The sequence below is a fragment of the Marmota flaviventris genome, chromosome 6 (genome assembly GCF_047511675.1).
Source record: "Marmota flaviventris isolate mMarFla1 chromosome 6, mMarFla1.hap1, whole genome shotgun sequence".
NCBI classification, from domain to species: domain Eukaryota; kingdom Metazoa; phylum Chordata; class Mammalia; order Rodentia; family Sciuridae; genus Marmota; species Marmota flaviventris.
This window is the reverse complement of record NC_092503.1, coordinates 98,694,268-98,718,296: the sequence shown is the minus strand read 5'-3', so window position 1 is coordinate 98,718,296 and position 24,029 is coordinate 98,694,268. Positions and strand designations below refer to the sequence as shown.

Genomic DNA, 24,029 nt, shown 5'->3' with positions numbered 1-24,029 from the left:
TCAAACATATTTTTATAGATAAAAATAATTTCTTGGAATAAAATACCCATCATTTTCATCTAAGAACAAGTTATTCAAACTTGTTTGTAGCCTGGACTCACTAAAGTTCTTCTTGGTATAATTAGCCTGATTTAGTCACTTTAGATTCTGGTAGTTAGATGCGTTCTGATCACTTGTGATTTTATCTCCTCTTCTATTAAATAACAGATTAAACTCCTAGTACACTGATATCAGTTGAACATCAATATTTTGCCAAAACATTATATATCTATATATATATATATATATATATATATATATATATATGCAGTCATACACCAAATAACAGTCCTCCAAATAATTTATGGAAATATAAATATTATGTTAATTATCATATAATCTATCCTGTTCCTATATTCAGATAAGAAATGAGTTGCATGATCCCTATTTAAGTACTAAAGAGTAAGAATTTAGAAAATAGTACTAAACAGAAGAATTTATGCTGATTTTCCTGGTTGATCATCCATATTTAGAGGCCCTGGGGAGGTTAAACAAAGCAAGTTATGTCATTTAGTTTGGGCTTGACTTTGTTGATCTAGCCATTTCATAATTTAATTAATGTCAGTTTGATTTTAATTTGAACTGAATCTTTCAACATATGAAGACAAGTCCTACTTATTTTGAAATGAATTACTGAGTGATTCACTGACGAAACATTCTAGGGATGCTAGAAACATCACTGGAAGATTTAATATACCAAATGAAGGTCTATACATAGGATAAATTTATTGTGGCTACTTGATTTGCAACATATGACCCCATAACTCTCTATGCACAACTGCTGCTCTAGTTTTATCTTACCTCCAGCACTGGACATCCTGGAGGAGTCCTGATGAGAGCTGGATTTATTGCGGTTTTGATTTTTCCGTTTGTTGGCCGCTCTCACTGATCGAAGAAGTACCTCACTGGCCTTGAAGAAGGCCACCATGAATGGTTGTTTTGATTGAGGCCCATGTCTTCCCACAAGACCAGCAGATTTCACATTGATACTGCGTCCTAGAATACAATGCACAAGGAATTATTTTACGAGATAAAATTTACCTGATGTGAATCAATTCTGAAGTTACTTTGAAAAAGGCAAAAGTTTTAAAGCAGTATCAGAATTTTTTTTTCTTTATAGGCCAAGTTTCTTATCATTCATGGGGTTACTATTACAGACAAACATTCATGCTTAATTTTTTATTGTGATCATTCTTTCACCACAGAACACCCTTGGGCCACATTCACTCATTGACACCTTCTCAGACCTCAAAGTCAGGGACACTCCTAGAAAGGTTTGACTACCCATCAGCCTGGAAATGTCCACATTGAATAAAAATTCCAGAAATCTCATCTGCAGACTCTTCCACACTAAAGACCTCATAATTTTCCTCTAAGTGGTAAAAGCTGAATGCCTAGAAGGTGTTTCTACTTTCTCCAGCTAATTTCAGCCTTTCAGGTAGTAATTAACGCTGAGAGCCTTTCCGCCTTCGCCTCTGCCCAGGGCTTTAGCAAACTTGAGAACTCTGTGCTCTACTTAAAGCTCTTCACAGGTCATTCTGGAAGACCCTTCCAGGGTTGGAGGTTTGCTTTTAAGTTGCACTTCATCCTCATTATGAAGTATCTTGAAGTAAACTAGGAAATTTTAGAATTCCTCTCCTGAGTTTGACATACCTGAATAATGTTTATTGAAAAAGTTTCAAAAGAAGCAAACCAAGTCTGGAGACTCTCAGGAAAGAGGAAAATGTTCAGGTGAATTTTTATAATTCACTTTTGTTAGCCTTTTCTAATTTAAAATAATTGTCACTAAAAATTAAATATAGTCTATGTAAAAATTATAGAAGTACTATATCAACTTATATATAATATCTATGTATACAAAGAAAACCATTGACTGATATCTGGTTCCCTAAAAGTCACTCAAAGAGGATGAATTATTTAACCTTAAGTTGTAAATTTAGATGAGAATTACTCAAAACTTATACAAAGTTACTACTTAGATATGGACACTACCAATCCTGTAAGAATAATTTATAATGTTGTTTGAAATATGTGCATGATTGACTCCGGCTTTCCCCCTGAGAAATGTGCATGTTTTCTTAAAATATTTATTCTGTAAAGTCTGTGGAGCAGTCTCCGTCCATTATAAGACCTGACCCACCTTAGAAGAAAGAAAAAGAAAACAAGTCCTGAAACAGCATCAATGGCATTTTAGCAAATAAACCCTTGCTCTTAACAAAATTTATTTTGGCAGCATAAACACTTTTGTGTATACTTGTATTGTGCAGAGAGCTTCTACTGTCAGAATATGAGATTGTGTCATGTGAGACTATGCAGCTGTTGGGAAGGACACAGAGGTCCTTTAAATGTGGAGATATTGATTTTTAAAAGAGAGTCTGCCCCAATCCAGGCAGCATAGGTGTCCTCAACAACTGTACTACAACATACTGGGGAAAATTATCTAATGCATACAAGTATTAAAATGGTCATCTGCCTCACAAATGCCACTACATTCAGTCCTACTAGAAAAAGGACTTACAAATAATCAAAGCAGTAAACCTTGAACAAATAAGCATATAGATTTCTCTTTTAAATGCAAACTTACAGTGGCTCTATGCCAGAGTCTACATTTCTTAGAAAAACTCTATCACTGGCATAAATGAAAGAGGCAGTTTGATTTGTGGTCAGAGTAGTTTCCATTCTACTTCCACTGTAACAAATGTATTAATTCAGCTCAGACTTCCTCCTTCTGGCAGCCCTTTTGCTGTAAAAAGAGAAATTAGAAGTTCCAGCCAAATACCATACCTTGAACTGACCCACTTCAATACATAAACACTTTTACAACATGTTTATTCAGGTGTAGCACTTGAAATTGGTTTAAGATGTTTCCAGTGACAGAGAGCTCAGCAAAAGAAAAGAAAGAAAGAAAAAAAAAAAAAGAACTGAGAAACTTAACTGTTACAGAATAGAATAACTGGCAATCTGTTCTTCAAATTTTCTAACTTTTTTCTGTCTTGGAGTATGACATAAAAAAGTATTTGTCAAAGCTTTTATTTTGATGTTTTAATGAAGTGTTAATTTAACAGGAACTAAATTTTTACTTGTATACATTGATGACTACAGAAATCATTTTTAATATATGATCTTTCTAATGCTGAAATAGGTTGCTGCTAGATGTTCACAAATGGAATATAATAAAATCAGTTTTCCATTCATTACTACACACACTGACCCTTTTAAAGTTAAATATGCACTTAACTCAAAGTTCCAAGTTTCCTTTGGTTTGCAAGAGGGTTTCTTTTATTTTTATTCCAAAGACTTTCAATCTTTTAATTTTTATCTATGGAGAAATAATACTACTCTAAAATTTATGTTCTGAAAACTATAAAGATGTATGCTACAAATATGGGTTTCTTAGGTTTTACAAAGGTAGATATTGTATGTGAAGCAAAGTACCCTTCAAATCAATGTGAACTCCCTTTAAAATAACTTTTAATATTATTAAGTTTCCTCTTGGTTTCCTTTTTACTCCAGCAATGAGGTGACTATTAAGATTCCATAAGTTAGTGCTTGCTCAGTTACCCTTGGTCTTGAACTACACACAGAAGCATTAACTATTTAGCCTACTTCTTAAGACATAGTATACCTACACTGATTATATTAACTAAAGCTTTTTGAGTGGCTGAACAATTAATTTTGTTTAAAATACTGACAGGAATCCAGTATATATTGCATATATTAAAATAGTGAATATTTTATAAAAGTTTATTTGAACATTTTCAATTTTGTTATTAAATATATAGTATGTTTTAAGATATTACAAATACATAATTAAAGATGACTACCTAAAGCATTTTGATTAAGGAAAACTATACATGGTCTGTGTACCACCATGGATATGCTTTTCAGAGCTGACCCTTATTTTTGATTGGTTTCTAGTTTAGACAGATGGAGACATTGACAACACAACCAAAAGTAAGATAGACCATTTATAAAATGAGCATTAAAATAAAAGTATGGTAACCAAACCAGCTAGATTTCCAGTTTAGTCACCGTGGTTTCAGCCATGTTTAGATATAGCGAGAACATTGGTAGTTTTAATTTAACAGACATGTATTTGAATGAAGAGGAGCTACTTCATGGGCAAAAAGTCAACCTAAGGGAAAGGTGAACCCCGAAAGCATAGATTCAAACAATAACAATATCTCAGGGAGCAAAAGGAAGTAGTGATTTTTGAGCCTATAAATTCAGTTACTTCTGGCATAGCTCCAATGGTTGAATTTCTAATTTTTAAAGGAAAGAGATTCAAAGAAAATCTAATGAACTCTTTAATCCAAAGTCTCTGTAACATAGTGGGAGGACAAGGTAGCACTACTTTGGCACTTGATTAACAGAATGTGACACAGTAGTAGAAAAATATTCTCCCTACATTAGACAAATAGCTTCTGAGCAGTTTCGCAATGGGAGAGGATGGCAGCAATGGAACAAGCTCGAAATCACGCATCTGCTCCCGTGTGGCATCAGCATAGACTCCAGAAAAGAGAAGGTAATTGATCAGAATAGTAATCAGACAGCAATGACATTCTTCAGGCACCCTGGCAATTGCACTAGAGCAAGAGATGGCCAGTCATGGGATGAAAACTCCCTTTGGAATATGCTCTCAGAGCAAGAAAAAAATCCCTATGGAATACACATGTGTTTATGATGTACACCAGGATTGGGGTAAGGCTGCGATCTGGTAAACATCAGGAGTGATAACAGGAAGTGAAGAACATGTTTGCTGGGAATTGTTCAAGCAGAGATGCACTTGTGTTCTCCCACACAAGTGGAAAAGGAGAGGAGATGATGAAGAGGATATAGAACAGATTCTTTGAAGAATGTGCCAGTCTTCCACTGATCTCACTGATGGCAGTTTGTGTCTCGTTATCCCGAGTTTATGGATTATGGAATGCTTGGATGATGAAGTACAAGGAGTAATGAAAAATTTATAGGAGTCCAGAGTTTGGTATTGAGATGTCCAATAATTTTTGCTTATGGAAAGGTTTTTTAGAACTATTTGTACCTTGGCCATTTTGTTTTCACCTCGCTTATTGTAAAGATAGCAAGGTAAAAGAAAGTTTTTGGTTTTGTTTTTTTATTTTTTGTTTTGTTGATAAATATGAATAAAGGTAGGGTTGGGTTGGTATCTTCTAAAGAAATGCTTACAGGAATTAAGACTAAAGTTTGTGAGGCTACTAAATTTTGCCGACTTCCAGTTCTAACACTCTGACCCTTACGACTTTATCTGAGTACTGGGACAGAGTATAGATTTGAGTAAAGTCCCAGGATATCCCTTTCATAAGAACCCAACTGAGATTATTTCAAATTTATATTAATGGAGGTCAGCTGGTGAACCAAAGATCCATCCCAAACTCACTGGTTTTGTATTTCAGACCATTCATTTTGCAAAATGTGGCATTCAAATTGTTTATTTCTTTTAAAACACGGTTATTAAAGGAGATTCTGACATAAAACAGTTCTTTAGACATATGTTGATGTTATAAGGATAAGTGGTTCCAAATATGAGCATTTAGTTTCCTTGTAGGATACACAGTTTGAAAAATGGTCATTTGAGGATTTATCAGAGTCTAAACGTTGATATCATTCGGAGATGTTAGCAAGAATCCAACTTTGGTTTTTCTCCTATAAACCCACAGCAATGACTGTTTAACCCAAAACACCTGTGATGAAACTGATGCACAAATTATCTTTCATTCATTCAGAGAAAGACTTTCAGAGAAAGACTTCCAGCATCCTTTATAGACTACTTCATGGAAGACAAATCAGTTCATTGTTTCTCATTCACATATCTACTTGATCTTCACTTATTTTCAACCTGTGGTTAACTTTGGTTCTGATACTTTTCAATTACAGATTCTGTTACTCTAAATTATACTGAAATTTTACTCTTTTTGGAAAGGGATGATTTAAAACGTCCAGAACTTGCTACCCAGCATATAGACTAAATCATGTTTACATGAAATTTTAAGAAATGTAGGGAAGATAGAATTTTGTCTACTTAAATTCCATATATACTTTAATTCAGTGTAGCCTTAAATTAAGCATATTGTAATCTAGTTATAATTTCAACTTTGTTATACTTTGATGAAAATTTTGCATACTTTTCAGTTTTGTATTAAAAACATAGACCCATTTCCACATATAAGCCACAGATATGAAATACCACAAATGTAATTTAACATTTCTGCTCAAATTTTAAAATGGTTTACATGGTCTTATAAACTTAAACAAAAACAAGGAAAAGCTGTGATTTAAAACTGTTTCAGTGGTAATGGAAACTCACTGTTAAGGGGTATTTGAAAAATATTTCTTTGAACTGTGAAGTGCAAGGTAAGATTTTTAAGTGATTCTTCACAGTAATTCTTGAGTTCTTTTTAGCAAACAAAGCTTCTTATGCAATGCTTTGTTAGAATTTTCCATTCTCATCTGTATACTGGCATTTATAAGAGTAATTTAAACATAACCACTTGGTTTTACATCAAGTATATTTATAATTATTTTAATATTAAAATTTATAAAAATAAGAGAAGGAAAAATGAATAATATGTGTAAACAAGCATATGATTTTTTGCTGGTGAAGGAAAGGAAAACAGACACACTGGAGACATAAAATCCAAGGAGGGCACTGGGGAACATACCCTGACACAGGGATGTGAACTGTGAGTTTTCTGAGGATGAGTAACGTGGTAAGGATCCTGGTAACTTACAGCAGCAGAAGAAATTCATTTTCCTCTCTGACTGGGGTACACAAGGAGTGGAGAAGTTTAAAGGGGAAGAGCTTTTTAAAAGAGTTGACATTGTTTCTAAAAATTGTACAGAGAGTCTGTAATACCCTACAGTTTGAGAACATGGTGGGGATTAGAAAAGGAATGGGGATATTTGGTCACAAACACAGGCAGGATGACTAAAGGCATGACAAGAAAAACACACACACACCTTTGGGAACTGAAGCCCATGACACTCCAGGAAGGAGAGCCTGGGGACCAAGAGATGGAGAGTCATAAAGGAGCAGGATCAAGGTTTGTTCACGACTGTGGAAGTTGCCCAAAATGTTAAAATCTTTGACTGCATGAAGGGCAGAGATGAGGTGATGAATAATGGCAAGTCTCCTTCCATGGACTTGGGTCTCAAATGAGGGGCTCGCTAGCTCAGGCATGACAAGCCCAACAGATGGTTTATCCTGGGCCCCAATATTTTCTGCTGGCTGAAATATGAATCTCATACTAAGAATTGTGGTTTACCTCCACAAAAGCCCTGATTTTTTAATAGCTCTAGTCTTTATATAGCACCTTTCCCCAGAGGCCCTATGAGCTTTACCGACATCATTTCTCACATGCCCCCAAAAGATTGGTTAGCAGTTGGTTGTATAGCCCTCATTTATTTTAAGAAAGGAGAAACATTCTTTTCACAAAACCATGGGAAGAGTGAATTATTTTTAGTTTATTTTCCAGTTATTATATGGCTTTTTTTTTAAATTAAAAAAAATGTACACATAGAATTCTTTCTTTTAATAGCATGGAAGATTTAAATAAAATTATTGAGAAGCAAAGTTTTAGCAGAAATCAACCAAAAGACTTAAAAATATAATGTGTTATAATATAATAATAAGAGTTCTTTTTTATCAGTTAATTTGATATATTATTCAAAAGCTTTATATAATATGGCAAATCATAGTTCATTATATATTTGATCTCACTTTTATTTGATAAATGAATCTGTAAAATGATTACAAGCTACTTTTATACTACCAAAATGGAGGAAAAATAAACTATTTTAATACCCAGTGAAGAGAAGAGTGAAAAAAAGTAAAGGTATTTTCTAAAATACACAGTGGAGAACTAATACTGAAATACCTAATATAATATGCCATAGTAAGTATCTACTTTTACTTCCAAAAATGTGGAGTTAAGACATTTAGGGCTTAATTAATTCCTTCACATAGAATGGTATGATCACAAAGCATTCTTCCAGGTAAAAAGAAAGGGATCTTTTCCTCATTGTTTTCTCATGTCTCTAATTATGTCAAAAACGCAATCTGGCTTACCCTGCATTAGCGACCAGGCATAACACCATGATTTCATGGTGGCACCCAGAGAAAAAGCATCCTTCTGAACCATTTGCTTGCAAAATAATAGCTGGTTTCCAGGAGTTTTTATCCTTTGCTCAACTCAGTTCAGCTGCAACATCTGACCTCATAGCATAACTACAATTTTCATTTTTCTATTAGTTGTGTCACCTCAGAGAAAAATCCTATAAAGAATACCTCCACACATAAATATAAATCATACCTAAGAGTAATAAGAAGCATGTCTTTCAAATGAATCAGGAAGTTGGGAATTGAGAGGTTTACAAATTGAATACTTCTGAAATCAAAACAGAAGAAATAGCTACAAACTATTGAAGACAGATGTTTTACCTGTTGACTTACATACATCATCTTATTTACTTTTCACAATAAGATGACAGTCACATCTTAAAAAATGATAAAATAATGTTCAAAGGCTGGGCACAGTGGCTCACATCTCTAATCCCAGCAACTGAGGAGGCTGAGGCAGGAGGATTGCAAGTTCAAAGCAAGGCTCTGAAACTTAGTGAAGACATAAACAACTTAGTAAGACCCTGTCTCAAAATAAAAAATAAAAAGGGCTACGGATGAGTCTTAGTGATTAAGTGCCCCTGGAATCAATCCCCAGTTCCAAATTAATTAATTAATCAATCAATCTAACGAAGGGCCAGATTTACCAGCCCTGTTATTCCTAAAGTAGTGTGCTCTCCCCTCAGATTACAGTGTTAGTAATTGGTTAGGGCTGATGATTTCATCTTGGGTCTCTGTATAAAAGCTTTCCACCTTAAGAAGAATTGAGGAAAACCATCCATCTCATGCTTGTCAGTGTCACATGATATATATATATATATATATATATATATATATATAGAGAGAGAGAGAGAGAGAGAGAGAGAGAGAGAGAGAGAGAGAGAGATTTTTTTTTTTTTTTTACTTAGTATTGTGATAGTTGCCTGTTTCATTAAGTTCAGGGTTAGTCTTTCCTAAGAAGTAGGAATATAAGGATTCAATACTCCTTGGCAGCTGTGAGAAAGCTGGTGGTTTCCCTAGTTTCTATCATTCAAGTTGAAATTTGTGTTGGGCACAGAGGTGCCTTCCTAGAATCCCAGATGCTTGGGAGACTGAGGCAAAAGGTTCACAAGTTTGAGACTAGATTGGACAACTTACAGAGACCCTAGACCCTGTCTAGAGTATAAAAAATGGAAGGATTGAAAATGTAGCTCAACAGAGTATGAATCAGCATCCTTAAATCAGAGAAATCATTTGGCATTTAGGTTTTTGGGATTGGCTAATTTCACTTAGCATTATATTCTCCAGCTCCTTCCATTTCCCTGAAAATGCCATGATTTTATTCTCTTTTAATGCTGAATAATATTCCAGTGTATATGAACTCTAGATAGGGCAAAGGGGAAAAGGGGGAGGGAGTGGAAGGGTAGGGGAAGGAAATCAGTGGAATGTGATGTCATCATTACCCTAAGTACATGTATGAAGACACAAAGGATGTGACTCTACTATATGTACAACCAGAGATATGAAAAATTGTGCTCTATATGTGTAATATGAATTGTAATGCATTCTGTTGTCATATATATCACGTTAAATTTTTTTTTAATTTAAAAAAGAAAATATAATTCAGTAGCAGAGTGCTTCCCTAGCTTGCAGAAAACCTTGAACTTGATCCCCAGTACCAAGAAAAAAAGAAACAAACTTATCACAGTACAGAGAAACTAGTATGCATTTTTAAGAAGCTGGGATATATAATCACTCTATCATAGTATGCTTCCTCTAATTCCAAATTGAGATCACAATTCACAATACATACTATGGCTCTGGTTGTTAGTTTTATGTTTGTTTGTTTATATCTGTTGGGTTTTCCTAGAGTGCCAAAGTTCAACTCTTGGCAGCACAGAACCACAGTTACAGCTCCTCCCTTCTCCTGGTGAAAGGTTTTCTCTTCCCACTCAGCTCTACTGTTATTTTTGCAATATATCTTTGAGAAATCAGTATCAGCAAGAAGTTAAACTTAAGTGGAAAGAATAGAAAAGACAGAGTTAACTGAAGTGTATGATGATAATAAGTACTATTTCTCATTTTTCATGGCCGCAACTTGATATTACCATGAAAAATATTTACTCCTCAGATCATTAGTTTAGCCATAGTTAAGAGTCTAGAATAGGAATAAAGCAACAAAACCTGGAATATGTTCCTGACATTGGCATTTGTTTGGCAAGATTGGTGCTCCATGGTTACTGTTCTAAATTAGGGAAAATCAAAAACAGAAATACAGATGTAGCTAAACACTTTCATATCTCTTTCCATTAAGAGAAATATTTAAAAATGGTAAAATACATCTTTCACCAGATAATGAACCACGACTAACTCCTGTTTGTCACTGCTTACTTTAGATCACTGATCTTAAAAACCCCTTTTCAAGTATGTTCTGGAGTTGTGATGCTAACCTTTGGATAAGTAATTATGTTCACCATGCAGCTCTCATTCAAATATAAATATACTATTCAAACAAAAGCAATCACTTTTAAAACCTAATTTTATAATGTTGTATATATAGTGGACATGATAAAATAACATATTTGAATCTTTTAGTTTATTACTGAATATATTTTATAAACACACTTATTTATTAAGGAAAAACTATTGCCTCCCTATGAATCATTATACAGGACTAAACTGAACTATGCATAAGGTCCATTTCAGAGTACTGATTGAAGAAAAATATAAAAACAGATATTAAAAATATACATAATTTTTTAAAATCAGGATAATTATTCTACATTTTCAACTAAATCAAATTCTAAAAACCTCATATTTTGAACAAAATTACATTCAAACCATTTTGTTCAAAATATGAGGTTTTTAGAAAAGCAAAACACACTGACAAATAAAAATAGGTTTAAATGACAGAATATTTCTTCTAAATTTTGGGTGGAGAAGTTCATCCAATGTGTTGCTCCCCAAAATATAATCCAAGTAGCACAAGGACTCTTATCAGCTTTGATACTTGGAGATGGGATAGTAGGTTGAGAGAAAGGATGGATTTTATGCTGAAATTTTGTGTAAAAGTAAATAAGTTTAGAAACTGAATAATTGACTAGTCTCAGTGTGAGTCTGCTGTACCTGTTTTAAACTACAAGCTTAAGCATCAGGTGACATTTTAAGAAAAGGTAGAGAAGGGGGTTACTGAAGGCATGACCCATGGGGGAAAAATTGAAAAGCTGGACTTCGTTAAGATTAAAAATCTCTTCTGTCAAGAGAAGGAAAAGACAAGCCAGAATGAAGGAGAAAATACTTGCCAAAGACATATCTGATAAAATACACAAAACACTCTTGAAACTCAAGTACAACTACCCAGTTAAAAACAAATGGGCCAAGGATCTTAATAGGCACCACATCAAAGAACATATACAGATGGCACATTAGCCTAGAAAATGATGCTCCACATCATCTTTCTTCAGGGAAATGCACACCTATCAGAAGGGCCTAAATCCAGAACACTCATACCAGTGCTAGTGAAGATATGGAGCAATAGGACTCACTGGTCAACATGGGAATTCATAATGGCACAACCACTTTGAAAGAAAGTTTGGTGGTTTCTTATAAAACTAAACATATTTTTATTATGGGATCCTACAAACCTTGGTAAGTAGGAAAAAGTGTATGTACACTAAAATCAGCATATGAATATTCCTAGCAGCTTTATTAGTAATTGCCCAAACATAGAAGCCACCAAAGTGATCTTCAGTAGTGAATGGATAAATAAACTTTGATACATACAGACAGTAGAATAATATTCAGTAAAAAAAGAGATGAGTAGGGAAAACACTAAACTACTGAAGTTCATTCCCAGCCCATTTAAAAAATTTTATTTCGGGACAGGGTCTTGCTAAGTTGCCCAGGCTCCCCTCAAATTTATGATCCTCCTGCTTCATTCACCTCCCAGCATGGAGGAAACATAAATGTGTATTCCTAAATAAAATAAGCCAATCTGAAAAGGCTACATACCGAACAAAACCAACTATATAATATCCTGAAAAAGGCAAAACTTTAGAGTAAAAAGATCAGTGGTTGCCAGGGTGGGGAAGGAGGCATAAAATAGAACATATAACATTTTTAGGGCATAAAAAATACTCAGCATAAGTACAACACTGAGTTAACCCAAATACAAAGTTTGAGCACTATTGCTGTGTCCATGTAGGCTCATAAACTGTAACAAATGTACCATGTTGTGGGGCATGTAGACAGTGGGGGAGGCTATGAATGTATGGGGGCAGAGGACACATGGGATGTCTCAGAACCTTCCTCTCTATTTTGCTCTGAACCTAAAACTGCTGTATACTGAAAAATAAATAAATAAAGTCTTTTAAAGAGGAGGTAGGGGAAAAGGAGTACATATAAAGATTCCATGGTAGGGAGTATGAGCCAGGGAAAAATAGAGAAAATTAGGGAAGGAAGTCTGAACACTTTACTAAGCAGCATAAGACAGAAAAGAAGGGGGAAGATCATTATCAAATTAAAATAAATTAAATTTAGCTAAATTTAATTAGATGTTGAAGTAAATGACTAACAAAAGTTACATTTTCCTCTTTCCAATTTATGAATTTATCAAATTAACTATGATTATGTAAGAGACTAAAAGAAAAATTGAAGTAGTTAGATTTAGGAAAAAAAATTAGGTAGAAATGCTGTTGTTTTGTGTGGGTCAGATCACAATTAAACTTCAGGCAGAAAGTAAAGAAACTCAAAGGTAATTCCCAAAAGATCCAAAATAAGATTCAATTTTGTCCTATAATAATCATTTTTAATAACATCATTTTATCAGGAAATTATAAAAGTACATTTTTTTAGCTTGGAATTTGTACAAGATTAATCAAGAGTTAGTATATAAAAGACAGGCTCTGAAAACCAGTCCATTTTAGATTTATGGGCAAAAGATTTTTATGCTTTCTAAGACTGCTTCTTTATGTACAAAATGAGATAATAATAGAGAAGAAAAAGTAGACATTCCTTTCAAAGAATTTAGCAAAATGCCTGGCATTTAGTAAGCTGTCAGAAAATGTTAGTTTCCACTAATATAATTAACATGATTTTAATTGACCATCGCAGCAAATTCATGGTTTAAAATACTTATTAAAAATGAATTAAAGATGTCCTTAGGAGGCAAAGCCTGAATTGACAATATAGAATTTAAAAAGGTGAAATAATAGCATGGAAGAACAGTTGCTATTAGTAAAAATATTGCCAAAATAAGAATATATAAAGCAGATTTGTATAGACAGAAAATAAATGTTGATATGTTTGAAAACACATGAAGTACAGTTTATGAAAATCATGATTAATAAAAAATATGAATTCTTTGGTTGAATAAAGTAGAAATTTATCAGTGTTCCAATAATTGCATTTATTTACTCTAGCCATAAAAAAAGACACATTGATGATTTTGAAAATTTTAAGCAGTGGGCAAAGGGCAAAAAAACTAAGCAAACAGGAAAGATTTATATTCATAATGTGTTTTAAGATGTTACCCCAGTTAGAAAACCCATGGGTCACAGCCTACTTGGGTTTGACAAATTAACAAATACTGATTTTAATCCCCAAGGGAAATTTATGTCATCTTTATTTTCAGTAGAAATCTGGTAATTTTCAGTAGAAATCTAGTAATTTTTACAATCTAGTAACATTTTAAAAATGTACAAGAATTTTTTTCAATGTCTACTTTTGTTAATATTCACATTAAAATGACCAGAGCGCTCGCAGATCACGTGTGAGGCACTGGGTTCTATCTTCAGCCCTATGTAAAAATGAAATAAAGATATTGTGTGTGCAATCTGTATACGGGGTAAAAATGGGAGTTCATAACCCACTTGAATCAAAGTGTGAAATATGATATATCAAGAACTATGTAATGTTTTGAACAACCAACAATAAAAATTTAAAAAAAAGATATTGTGTGTCCACCTACAACTTAAAAAATTAATATTTTTTAAAAATGACAAATGTACTTGTTTCCTTTAGCCATCTCTGAACTATCTCTCCAAGGCTTGGCTCATACAGAAAATGATTTTCAGAATCTAATACATTCTTAAAGATTAATTTCTGCTTTATTGATTATGAAATTCTATAGAAATATGATAGAAACAGAAGTCACTCTAAAATGCTCTGGGCGTTCAAGTGTCACTCAGTAGTAGAGGTTTGCCTACAATGTAGGAGGTCTTGGGTTACTCCCCAGTCCAGCAAAAAAATGAAATAAAATTAAAGTATGCAAATAAAATTGATGTGTTCTGGAAAAAAATTAGTTTGAGTTTTATCGATTTTGTTTATTTTTTCAAAGAACCAACTTTTAGTTTTGTCAATTTTTTCAATTGTTTCTTTTGTTTCGATTTCATTAATTTCAGCTCTGATTTTAATTATTTCTTGCCTTCTACTTCTTTTGCTGTTGTTTTGCTCTTCTTTTTCTAGGATTTTGAGATGAAGTATGAGATCATTTATTTGTTGTTTTTTTCTTTTTTTAAGGAATGAACTCCAAGCAATGAATTTTCCTCTTAGAACTGCTTTCAATGTGTCCCATAGATTCTGATATGTTGTGTCTGTGTTTTCATTAATCTCTAAGAATTTTTTAATTTCCTCCTTGATGTCTTCTATAACCCATTGATCATTCAGTAACCTATTGTTCATTCTCCAAGTGATGTATGCTTTTTCCTTCCTTCTTTTATCGTTGATTTTCAGTTCCATTCCATTATGATCAGATAGGATGCATGGTATTATCTCTACTCCTTTATATTGTCTAAGAGTTTCCCTGTGACATAATATATGTTCTATTTTTGAGAAGGATCCATGTGCTGCTGAGAAAAAAGTGTAACTGCTTGATGTTGGGTGGTATATTCTATATATGTCAATTAAGTCTAGGTTATTAATTGTGTTATTGAGTTCTATAGTTTCCTTATTCAACTTTTGTTTGGAAGATCTGTCCAGTGGCGAGAGAGGTGTGTTGAAGTCTCCCATGATTATTGTATGGTGGTCTATTAGACTCTTGAACTTGAGAAGAGTTTGTTTGATGAACATAGCTGCACCATTTTTGGGGGCATATATATTTATGATTGTTATGTCTTGTTGGTGTATGGTTCCCTTGAGCAGTATGTAGTGTCCCTCTTTATCCCTTTTGATTAACTTGGGCTTGAAATCTATTTTATTTGATATGAGTATGGACACTCCTGCTTGTTTCCGAAGTCCATATGAGTGATATGATTTTTCCCAACCTTTCACCTTCAGCCTATGTATGTCTTTTCCTATCAAATGCATCTCCTGTAGGCAGCATATTGTTGGGTCTTGTTTTGTGATCCATTCTACTAGCCTGTGTCTCTTGATTGGTGAGTTTAAGCCATTAACATTTAGGGTTATTGTTGAGATATGGGTTGTTCTTCCAGCCATATTTGTTTATTTATGTTACTAAACATGGTTTGTTTTCCTCTTTGATTATTTTCCCCCCTTTACTGTCCTACCTCCCACTGTTGGTTTTCATTGTTATTTTCCATTTCCTCTTCCTGTAATGTTTTGCCAAGGATGTTTTGAAGAGATGGTTTTCTAGCTGCAAATTCTTTTAACTTTTGTTTATCGTGGAAGGTTTTAATTTCATCTTCCATCCTGAAGCTTAATTTCGCTGGAAACACAATTCTTGGTTGGAACCCATTTTCTTTCAGTGTTTGAAATATGTTATTCCAGGATCTTCTAGCTTTCAGAGTCTGTGTTGAAAGATCAGCTGTTATCCTGATTGGCTTACCCCTAAATGTGATCTGCTTCCTTTCTCTTGTAGCTTTTAAAATTCTCTCCTTATTCTGTATGTTGGGCATCTTCATTATAATGTGTCTAAGTGTGGGTCTCTTATGATTTTGCACATTCAGCGTCCTGTAGGCTTCTAGGATTTGGGATTCTGTCTCATTCTTCAAGTCTGGGAAGTTTTCTCGTATTATTTCATTGAATAGATTGCTCATTCCTTTGGTTTGAAACTCTGTCCCTTCCTGTATCCCAATGACTCTTAAATTTGGTCTCTTGATGTTATCCCATATTTCTTGGATGTTCTGCTCATGGTTTCTTAACAGTCTTGCTGAGCTGTCTATGTTCTTTTCAAGTTGAAATACTTTATCTTCATCGTCTGATGTTCTATCTTCTAAGTGTTCTACTCTGCTGGTCGTATTCTCAATTGAGTTTTTAAGTTGGTTTATTGCCTCCTGCATTTCTAGGATTTCTGTTTGTTTGTTTTTTATAACCTCTATCTCCCTGTATAGTTGGTCTTTTGCTTCTTGGATTTGTTTATGTAATTCATTGTTGAAGTGATCTTTCATTGTCTGATTTTGCTGTCTGATGTCTTCCTTGAGACTCCAGATCATCTGAAGCGTGTATATCCTGAATTCTTTATCTGACATTCCATCTGCTGCAGCTATTACCTCTTCTAACGTTGAGTTGACCTGCATTGCTTGTGGTCCTTTCTTTCCTTATCTCTTCATACTGTTCGCGTTCCTTTCTACTTGGTGAAACTGTTGTGCTATTGAATTTTCCCCCTATATATTTATATTGGTCTTGTATAGTTGCAAAGTCTCCCTCGCAGGCGCGGGCGGCGGCTCTGCCCCTCCTCCAATTGGGGCAATGTGCCTACCACGCCGGCAGGCTGCTGGGCCTGCTCTGCGGTAGCAGGTCCGCCTACCTTGCAGGCGCGGGTGGCGACTCTGTCCCTCTGCGGGCCGCTAGGCTTGTTCTGTCGGTGGTCGCAGTTCTGCCTACTTTGCAGGCGCAGGCAGCTGCACTGCCCCTCTGCAGGCCTCTGGGGCTGTTCTGCCAGTGGGTCGCAGGTCCGCCTACCTTGCAGGCGCGGGGTGGGGGGGGCGGCTCTACCCTTCCTCAGGCCACTGGGCCTGTTCTGTCTGTCGGTTGCAGGTCTGGCCTGTTCTGATGGTGGTCACAGTTCCGTCTACCTTGCAGGCACAGGGGGAGGGGGCGGCTCTGCCTCTCAGCAGGCCGCTGCTCCTCTTCTGCCGGTGGGTCGCAGGCCCGCCTACCTTGCAGGAGTGATTGGAAGCTCTGTCCCTCCGCGGGCCACTGGGCCTTTTCTGTCGGTGGTCACAGTTCCGCCTACCTGGCAGGCGCGGGGGGTGGGGGGCGGCTCTGCCCCTCAGCAGGCCGCTGGGCCTGCTCTGTGGGTGGTCACAGTTCTGTCTACCTTGCCTGTGCAGGGGGAGGGGGCAGCTCTGCCTCTCAGCAGGCCGCTGCTCCTCTTCTGCTGGTGGGTCGCAGGCCCGCCTACCTTGCAGGAGTGATTGGAAGCTCTGTCCCGCCGCGGGTCACTGGGCCTTTTCTGTCCAGTTTGAGTTTTATGTTTTGTTGTGATTCTAAGTACATTACTGTCACAGTTAAAAGTAGAAGAAAATATAAGCCTAAATGCAATGAAGAGGAGTTTTCTGATAACCTCAACAAATACAGACTTTCAATTAAGAATTTATATTTGATCTCTCACATGAATACTTGAGAATGTGTATATGCCTGGATATTTCCCTTTTACACACATAAAGAAAAATGTCTAATCTTTCTTGCTTCCTTTTGCCAGTTTCCTTGTCACATATTTTACACATGAAAATCAATACCTTGAGTTTTGTTTTGAATATAACTATTTAATACCAGATTTTTTAAAAAAATGATTCATTTCTATTTAAGTACTATCTCTGCATATATTATTTACATATGTATGATGCTTAAAGTGTAATTATGTGCTTATAGGTTTTAATTGGCTTACATTATGTAGTTCAGCAACATTCTAAGCAACCTTTGAAATTACCTGAGAAATTATTTCTTGCTATCATCCCTAATCAGCTAAATGATTAATTCTTCCAGTCTCATGTAGTTCACCCCCTCACAGAACAAACAATTCCATGACCATTAACTTCCATTTCTCAGGCACTTTTTTCTTGCATTGGGCTCTAAATCTGCCCTTTTTACACATTTATAGGACTTCTGGACTACGGAGAGAGTCCAACTTTTTAATTTAATTTCTTGAAGTATTTGAAGATAACTATTTTCAACTATCTTCCTAATTTATTATTAAATATTTATTTAAGACTGAAGCTCTGCTTATCCTTAACTTGAAAGAATAAAGCATAAAGGACTACTTATTTATAATATTTATCTAAAACAAATCATGGGAGTGTGTGTGTTTTTCCTTTCAGAACATCTAGAAAGATATGTAAAACTTGTTGTCTCCTGGATATAGAGATTCTCACGTATTTAAATCTAATTGTCATCACCATAAATTCAGCACACAGGGAGCCATATGGTTTTATAAACAAAAATGACTTAATTGCTTTATAAGATAACATTCAGAAAAAGGAGAGGAATATTATCAAATCTTAAGATGTTTAAAAGATCCTGTGATAAGTGGACATAATTTAACTTTGTGAACTTAGATAAATAATAATGAGAAACTGTAGTCAAAACAGCAGGAGAAAAAGAAAAATATCACCCTTGATCTTTGAATTTCTTCTGCTACTTATTAGCTCTGTCAGCTGATATTCAGATTAACCAGCCACATAGATCAACTGATCCTTGACACAGATAGTCTTTTAACAACAGATGCTTACTTTTGAGATTTTTTTCCCTGAGGTAAAAATGGCTGTCTTAAGGACAGTAAGGATAATATGACAAACTTACTTAATCATAAACTTATATTTGAAAAGAATACATCCCAGACTTATTAAGTACATATTATATTAAAATCTCTTTATCTCTCACACAAACACACTTATTCTTATATTTTATTATTATTATTATTTTTTTTTTGGTGCTGGGATTGGGCCCAGGGACTTGTTCATGTGAGGCAAACACTCTACCAACTGAGCTATATCCCACCCTAACAAACAAACTTATTCTTAATAAAGGTAAAAGGAAAAAATTAGCAACATACTCATTTGTATACTCTATAATCACATGCAAACATTAGATGTTAGACTGTTTTTCTAACTAGGAATATGCTGTTATTCAAAAGATACTAAGAAATTTTGGAAAAATGTGATTTTAACAGGGCATATTTAGGAAATATTATAGGGTATAGAAACTTTTAACCCAAATTTTATTAGTATGTTAAATTACTCCTCATATAGTAAGAAACAATAGAAATTTTTAAAAATCAAGGTTATAGAAAACAACTAATCCCATGCCATGTGTTAGATTTCCATTGCTATGACAAAATACATGAAACAAAACCTAATTAACAGAGAGTTGATTTATGCTGGCTTTTGGTTTTCAGAGGTTTCAGTCCAAGATCAGCTGGCTCCACTATTTCTGGACCTGTGGTCAACTAGGACATCATGGCAGAAGGGTATGGTGAAGGAAAGCTGCTTACCTCAGGGCAGCCAGGAACCAGAGAGTAATGAAGAAGCCTGAGTCAAGGTAAACCTTTCCAGGGCACACCTCTAGTGACCCACTTCCTCCAACTAAGCGTCACCTCCTCCAGATTCTACCACATCCAAATAATACCATCAAAGTATGAATCCCTCAATAGATTAATTTACTGATGAGGTCAGAGCCCTCATGTTGCTATTACTTCCCAAAATCCCAACCTCTGAATATTACTGAATTGGGGACCAATGTTTCAACACATGAGTCTTTGGGGGACACTTTATATCCAACCATAATACCTTATTAACATAGCCATAACAGTTATCAATTTCTGGAATGAATGAAGAATAATCACAGGTTAAAGAGTATAGAAGTTGGAAAAATTATGGGTTATAAAATTTAATATCTTCATTTACACTTAATTTTTCTGATGACTAAAGATGTTTTGGATTTTTTTACAATAACTTTGAGAAAATAAAAGGGAACTAAATTGTTGAGACTATGGCAAATGAAATAGAAAAAACTATTGTGAACCTAGAAGCAGAATAAAGCTGTAAATGTACCTTGTTATTATTTTTATTGGTGCAGATTGATTATTCATATTGCTGCTTTCACTGTGACATTCATACACACGTAAACACTTAACTTCTTTACATCTGTGGGAAATACATGCAGACCAGTGCAGTTTATAATCTGAGCAGGAGACCCCTACAGTGGTTTGTTTTCTTGAATTTTTTTTAGTACTTACAGTGTTTGTTGTTGATGTATGATGCTGTTTGATGATAGAAATGGTTATTCTCAATATGAATAAAGCTCTGAAATACTTGGTGTAGCAACTTCTTTTTAGTTTGTCTAGAATATAGTACCTGGTAAAATATAATTAGTTAATTGTATTTTGACTCTTAGAAATGAGTGTAATCTTGGCATAATGGTTGATTTTAACTAAGAGAAAAATTCAGTGTTTCCTTACCAACCTCTCTTCTATTTTTTATTAATTAATTTATTTTAATTAGGTATATTTGAGAGCAGAATGCAGTTTGATTCATTGTACACAACTGCAGCACAACTTTTCATTTCTCTAGTTGTACACAATGTAGCATCACACCATATATGCAATCATATATGTACCTGGGTTAATGATGTCCATCTCATTCCACCATCTTTCCTGCCCCCATGAACCCTCCCCATAAGGTCTGTCTTAATGTTCTTCCAACCAATTCAATAAATCTCTTTGTTTTCTCATTCTTTTATGGGAAATATTATTTATATACAGTAGTGATTTTATATAGTTTGCCATAAATATCAGTATAACATGTATTATTAGGAACCATTAGTTCCTAGTCTTTAGCAAAGAATATCACTATTTCTTGAACCATGTGTTCCATGAGCATTAAAGTCCTGCCTGTAATTCTACTTTTTTTGTAAGAAGTCCTTGTAATGTCTGAGGCTGATTAATAGGTTATTGAGTCAAATACTAATCTATACAGTGGCATCTTTAAATTGAAAATTTTTTCTGATGTTAATGTAGATCAGCCTATCATAAATTAGCTTTGTATACATAACCATATTGAGAGACAAAAAACTGTCCTATTTCCATTTGGTGCAATTAATTACCCCAAAAATAACTGCTATTTTTCTAAAAATAAAATAATTGAGGCTTACTACCACATTAAGTAATAATAATTTAATATTCTATGTTACCTATGAATAGCCAACCAATACAAACTTCCATTAAACATGATACATGTCTCTTTATGTTAATATCTCTTGGCTTTGTGTCTTAGATTGGAACATATTTAAAAGTTTCTTATCAGTAAGCTTATCAAAGTTATTGAAAATGAACCTAAGAACAAAACAACTTATACACTGTGCTGCCAACTCAAATTTAGATCATGTATCAATTTTATCCTTCCCCTATGTATTTATCCAGAAACTTCCATCTAAAAAGAATATATTCCAGGATTTATTAAGTTAAAAAAATTAGGTGAAGAACCCTCTCTCACACACACAGAGTTTGACTTGTAAATTTATTCAAACCCTCTTTAAATAATCTGTTCAACTGCCTAAATAAAAGACCTTCTCCTAATTGAAAGGAGAACCTCCCAGATCTATATGGTGAGTGAAAAGTCACTGTGTAATCTGTAGTTCATTTTAGTGTACAGACCTGAATTCTTGCACTTCCACATGCCAGATACTACTGCCAACACAACCTCACACTTCTTGGTGGGGTAATTGTTATCATATTCATTTTATTTTAATATTTATTAAAATATTAATGTTCATCAACATTGGTATTTTAATCTATTTTCCTAATGATTTCTTCTTGTGACTTATATATCCAGAATATTTATAGATTCTATTTATCCTTCTCATTTAAATTAACTATTAAAACTTTAAATTCTAAGTTATCTATAAGCAATACTTATAAATTCATTTTACCATTAAGCACCAATTATAATGGGATTTAATTTGACAGTTTAATACCTCTCTTTTCTGAAATCTTTTTCTTGATATTGGTACAAAATTCAGTGAAAATTGAAATCTCTAAATTTAAACCCAAAATTTTACCTTGATATTAGACTGTGGCTTTGTCAAAGAAAAATGGCCTTTAGAGTCTTATTTTAAAAAGGACATCATACTGTTTCTTGAACATTAAACAATATTCTGACAAAACAACAATTTGATGACTTGAATACAAATGAATCAGAAACATACGGACTGAATTTTCTTTGACATATAAGCGGGATTGAGTAAAAAAGAAAAAAGTCATTGGAAAAATTCATTCTGAGTACTGCCAGCCCTAAAATGTTTGAAAACATAGGGGTTTTTAAAAGACATTATAATGAACCCAAAAATACTATCTTTGTTTTTCCTTCTTTAAATTATTCTATAAACCCATGATTGAAAAAAGAATTAATTTACTTGGAAAGTTAAAACTATATAAAGCATCAAACAATGGAAAATTATAGTTTTTAGGGGAAAATCCAAGTCTTAAAAGCTAAATGAAATTGCTATATGTATAATAAACCATGTGTATACATCTAGGGAAAAAATCATCACCATAAATTTATTAGAAATGTTTATAAAGAACTAATAAGTAAGATGATTAATGTGTCTTTCCAATTTAGAGAACTGAAAATCTTACAATGGACTATAATATATAGATCTAAGCTTACTCATTTGCTATTAAAAATAAAAATAGTACCTATTTTATCATAGAGATCTATTAACGACAAAAAGAGTGCTTGAGAACTTGGAAAATGATTTTGCACAATTGTATAAAACAATTTGTCTGGAATCTCTAGATTTTGCCACTAAGAAGCAACTATGCTTTTTTTTTTTTTTTTTTTTAATTTGCTTGCTCATGTGTTTGTTTTATTTTGCTGAAACAAACATATGGAGCTCAGATAATTATCTGTTTAGCAAAAAAAAAAAAAAAAATCAATAAAATACCCTTACACTCTCTTGCCAAATCTACTGCAGTTCATTTAACAAATTTCTAACAAGAGTATTCCACAAACTGCCATATTTTGCACAGGCGCTCTGAGGAATCATAGTGCTACTTTTGATTTTAACAGCCTTTTGATTTCCAAAATATATTTAGTCCTTTTTGCTATTTTTTCACAGAGGTAAGGTAAACTAAATTTAATAATATACATCACTGACTTTTCTCACCTTATAATCGAAACTATTTAACTATTGCAGTATACAGGTTTGCTCTACAAAATTTTGCTTCTGTGTTATATCAAATTGGTTTGGTTAAGAATCACCCCAAATAAACATCAAAAAATCTTCTTTAGACATGTTCACTGGCAGATGGCCTAAAAGAACTTCTTAAATAACAAGCTCATTCAATGATCATCCACGACATCTTTTTAGCATTTACAACCTGCACTATGCCAAGCATCAAGGATATAGTTATGAAGGAGAGATACACATGCCAGGACCTCCTGAAATGGATATTCATTCAACTATGTAATCATAATTGTGTTCCTGTGATTTATTTAAGCAACAAGCCTAGTTCTTTTATGACTTAGGAACTAAGTTACAAGAATACAGTATACTTAATTTAGAGGCCATGTTTCTCCCATGAATTGTTCCTAGATCACTTTCCTAATAGCATCTGCAACCATATTTTATACATAAGTATTGTTTTATCCAGTTCTATACTATAACTTTTTTCTAGAATATGCCATGCATTTGCCATTCTATGTATTTACTCACATTGTTTCCTCATCCAGGAATGAATTCTCTCTTGTTCTCACTACCACCCCTGTGATTTCTTCTTCATCTCTACTACTTAACAGCCTACCCAGCTGATGCAGCTTAAAAGCCACCCCAACCAAGGCTCTTTTGGCTTTGTTCTATTTGCTCTTAATCATCTATATTCTGACTTTCACAGTGTCTTAATTGCATATTTTTTATCAGGAAGGCATTTTATTCTTTCTATAGTTAAATACACACACATGTATCTGTGTCCCAGGTATATGCT

The 24,029-nt window shown here is 34.1% G+C and overlaps 1 protein-coding gene across 1 annotated transcript in view; it reads right to left on the bottom strand.

Moving 5' to 3' along the window:
• Positions 1 to 24,029, bottom strand: part of Bmp5 (bone morphogenetic protein 5) — a 115,209-nt gene that overhangs the window by 14,980 nt on the left and 76,200 nt on the right. The window contains exon 4 of the mRNA XM_027938247.2: positions 841 to 1,035. Coding sequence (XP_027794048.1) covers positions 841 to 1,035 — 195 coding nt within the window. The remainder of the gene's footprint in view (positions 1 to 840; positions 1,036 to 24,029) is intronic.